At 38.6% G+C, this 4568-nt stretch overlaps 1 protein-coding gene across 1 annotated transcript; it reads left to right on the plus strand.

The window, feature by feature from the left end:
- The first annotated feature begins 2997 nt into the window (after positions 1-2997).
- On the plus strand, positions 2998-3501 carry LOC135223347 (uncharacterized). Its single transcript, XM_064261811.1, has one exon. The coding sequence runs from the start codon at positions 2998-3000 to the stop codon at positions 3499-3501; it is 504 nt and encodes a 167-aa protein (XP_064117881.1).
- Positions 3502-4568: the final 1067 nt, after the last annotated feature.

Genomic DNA, 4568 nt, shown 5'->3' on the forward strand with positions numbered 1-4568 from the left:
TTTTTATAAGTGTTTTGTTGAGGTGATAATATTGAAGGGCATGCATGCACGATAGATATTGTTACTGGCAGGCATTTGTAAAATGAATAAGACTATTCTTCGGGTTGCCGGATAGGAAACTTTACAATAAATATTTTAAGGTTAGTAATAAATATAAATAATCTATTCCTGGTCAAACAATGATTTTATACGATCACAGGATATGGTAAATTAAATTGTATACATGAACACAACGCAAATTCTCGATTTATTGAATGAAAGGAACAGAAAAGAATCCTTGAAAATCTGTTAAAGTACCTGGTAATATGCAAACTAAATTAGGGTAAATTTAGGTTTTTACATTGATTGAATATTCTATATGTTTACTATTTTGGATTCTTTTGAGTAGATATACTATTCCTTGACCTCCTCCGACTAATCCCCCGGGAATAGTGCTCGACGCTCCAGCTGTCATTCCCCGGAAGGGTTACTAGAACAGCCAGCTAACGAAACACCACCGGAACAGGTCCGGCCCGGAAGGAAGAGCACAGAAGGGGAAGGGTAATTAGTAATCGCCTGGCAACAGCGACCGGTCAGGTGATTATCCCCTTCCGAGAAGCCGTGGAAAAACCTACAACTAAAGGGGGCAGAAGACGGCAGGCCAACTGACACCCTAAAGGAGGAATTAGCTGAGGCTATACTAAACCAAAATATTGAAACAGGAATTATTGGAAGTACCGACGAATAAAATAATCCATCTACTAACCTAGCCAAAACCTTCCAAAATCAGATATACTGATCTGGTCGGGTGACTTAGGACGGCGCCTACTGGAACGTCGCGAAAGAGGAAACTCAGAACCTAAACTAACCCTCCAAAATCAAATATATCGACTTGGTCAGGAAAGATGGGTCTAGCACCTACATTCTGTGACAAGAGAGAATTCTCTAGTAAAGGATCACCTTCCAAAACTAATTTAATAGTCTGGTCAGGATCACCAGAACTAAAACCAACTAAGGTAGAGAGAGAAAACTCTTAACCGCCCAGCCTAACTTCCAAATTCTAACCTAGATCTGGTCAGGTAGGCTAGGAACGGTAATAAGCAACCAGGGATAGATGATATTCGTTTAGGACTCCCATCCTCATCAATATAATAGCATTAATATTGTAACATAAACTAAATAACAATAAAATCATCTACATAAAATGCATGAGCACCGCGAAATAATGAGAATTATCATTTCCCGAAGTAAAAGAAATGTGGTAACCAACCTAGGCTAGCCTAGGTCGTTTCAACACAATATTCGCGCATGTAGTAGAATGAAAATTTATTGCATTCGTGAGAGAACCACATCGCTCCTGAAGGCCTTGAAAAGGAGAGAGAGAGGGAAACCCTCTAATAGGTTATAATTAAAATTGATAAAATTTTTATTTAAAACAACCTATCGGCACCTATCAGGAGCGAAATGGTAAAATTCCATGATAACAGTAACGTATACTGTAATGATCAAAAGGGATAATGATTTATCGTAATAAAAGTGAGGAGACTAAATCCGCGAACACAATGCATTTAAATGGCCGCCCGAGAGACGATACGCGGGCTCTCCGAGTAACATTAAAATAAAAAAACCACATAAATGCACCGTTGTCCAAATGCGTTTAAAGTCATCAAAATAATACTCAACTTAGATGAAGATGCTTCTTGAAGTTCAGAAGACATGATAAATCCAAAAATCACCAAAAGATCAAATTCACAACAAAAACACGACTACGTGTCAACGAGCGCTATGAAGGAATGTAGATCTTGGCAGAAGAAGTAGGGACGAGCGGAGGGTGTTCGTTGTAACGGCTCCTCTCTAGTGAGGGATTTTGAGAGAGAGACTATTTGGCTGGAGGTCTGTGGTAGTGGCATCCACTCGCCCTGTTTTTATACCGACACCTATGAAGGTGTTCGATCCAGAGGTAGTAACTCTGGCATTTCCATATAGCTTTTTTCTCTGGTATATTTAGCAAGTATTTATACCTTGAAATGAGTGTTATGAGGGCATTTCACTGGGCGACACAGGCCAATCCCAGAAAAGACTGTTTCACTAACTTCAAGCAAAAAGTTACTTTAGAAGAAGTTGAAGTAGCCACTGACGGAACAGGACGATTTGGCGCTGACAATTTGGCGCCGTCATTTTGGCGATAGACAGTTTGGCACTCATTGTTTTGGCGATGAGCTGTTTTGGCGCCAAGAAACAAACTTAAGGACCATTCGCAAATTTGTGTCTCGTTTAGTGATCACCTCATTACACCAAGGCTCGTCTGATTTGAGAATTGTAATAGTAAACTAGTTGTTACGATATTCAAGTCTTTTTTATATTGGAAAACGCTTTTCTTTAGTTTCTTGTACAGCCCATATTTTAAATGGCCGCCAAAAATCTTAATAGATAGAGGCAAGCCAAAATTTTCACACAACGGATATATGTATGTGTTTGACAAATGTAGTAAAAACGATCCTTATCTCAAGTTTTGGAGGTGTGAATCACAAAAATGAGTGTAAAGGGCGTATTCATACTAAGAACCAGGAAGTAGTGAAAAAAGTAAATGGACATTCACAACGGTGCGTCGGCAGTAAATGTGGAAGTTGCTTAAATTAAAACAAGCGTAAATCGTAAAGCAGGGGAAACTTTTGAAGTGCCGTCATCAGTTGTTGATGTTTGCATTGAAAATAGCTCTCAAGCTGCTCTGGCAGCATTGCCCACTTCAGATGCCATGAAAAAAATTGTACGACGAAAGCGAAATCAAATATATTCTGCGCCTGCAAACCCTCTCAGTTTAAGTGAATTAGTAATACCGGACGAGTACAAACTTTACCTTACGCACGGTGGTCATTTGTGAAGACTTTTGCTTGGAGATAGCAAGGAGAGAAAATGACAGAATTTTAATATTTGGTAGAAAGACCTGGGTAAATATTTTACGTGATTCTGATGTATGGTACGCCGATGGCACGTTTAAGATGTCAGGTTTACGTAATTATGGCAAGAAAGCATGAAGGAGTTCTCCCTATACTATACGCCCTATTACCTAATAAGCGTCGAACAACATACGTGAAAATGTTTCGAATGATAACTGAGATGTCTGCAGAGTTGCAACCAAAGGGCATTTATTGTGATTATGAACAAGCAGCTTTTTCTGCAATGACAGAATGTTTTCCGGATGTGGAGTTGAAAGGCTGCTTCTTCCATTTTGCACATAATATTCATAAGCACCTGAAACAACTTGGGCTCCAACATTTGTATAATAATGACCCCGACTTCTCAGTAAAAGCCAAAATGATCGTTGCTTTATCTTTTGTACCTATTTCTCACATGGATGTTTACATCGATGCTTTGGCGCAATATTTACCTGATGAACTCCAGCCGTTAATGAACTGGGTCGAAGATAATTATGTAGGAAGACCTCTGAGGAGGGGAAATGGCCGACGTTCACCACTTTTCCCTACACAAATGTGGAATAGGTTTATAGTAGAACGATATTAGGTGAGGACAGGACAAACAATCATGCTGAAGCTACGCCACAGGAAAATCTATGCAGAACATGGAATGAACCACCCAGTTATATGGAAATTCATCGATGGCATAAAGAGAATTCAGAAAGGACGCAATTCTTACTATGAACAACTAATGGCTGGGAATCCTCCAGTTCTAAAACGCTTAAATACATTAAGACTGATGAACGCATTTTAACTATAGTACAGCAGTTTGATTCACGGGAACCACTGGAATACTTACGTGGTTTGGCATATAACTATGAAATGCATTAACATGTTGGTGAAAATATTTCATTTTATTTCATTTTTGTAGCATTTTAATACTGTATTGCTGAAAATAAATAGAACTTTTTTTATTTTTATGTTATTTTTGACCCATGCAATATATATAAACACACACATGTATATTTATATATATATATATATATACATTAATATATATCACGGTCAGAAAATTTTCAAGCTGGCGCCAAATGGGCTAGCGCCAAAATAACTAGCGCCAAAACGGCGGCGCCAAATCATCGTCGCCAAAAGAGCGACGCCGAAACGTACTGGATTCGCCACTGAAGCTTACCCAATGATTGCCAAAGAAAGACTTTTGACTGAACTTAGAGCATTCTATGACAGATGTGATTTGCATGAGTTTTCCAAATTGAGTGAACTATTGAAGATTGTGAATGAAAATAGCTTAGGTGTACTCTGTGAAATGACAAAACTTATAAAAATTCTTTTGACAATTCCAATGACTACAGCTGAGCCCGAACGCTGTTTTTCAACACTGAAGAGGGTCAAAACTTTCTTAAGTAGCACTATGAAGCAGGAGAGGCTAAATGCACTTGCTATGATTTCAATAGAGAAGATTTCTATCAATAATATGCCAGGTCTAAATGAAAAAGTTATTGATCTGTTTGCACAAAACAAGAACAAGAGAATGGACTTCCTTTTCAAATAGCGTAAGCCTGCCCTGAGAAAGTCAAGCATTTACTATTAAGATAAGACTTGGGAACAATACTTGTCAAGGGAGAACAAGTGCTCCACTCCGGCACTGCTCTGCAT

The sequence above is a fragment of the Macrobrachium nipponense genome, chromosome 8, assembly GCF_015104395.2.
Source record: "Macrobrachium nipponense isolate FS-2020 chromosome 8, ASM1510439v2, whole genome shotgun sequence".
Taxonomy (NCBI): Eukaryota; Metazoa; Arthropoda; class Malacostraca; order Decapoda; family Palaemonidae; genus Macrobrachium; species Macrobrachium nipponense.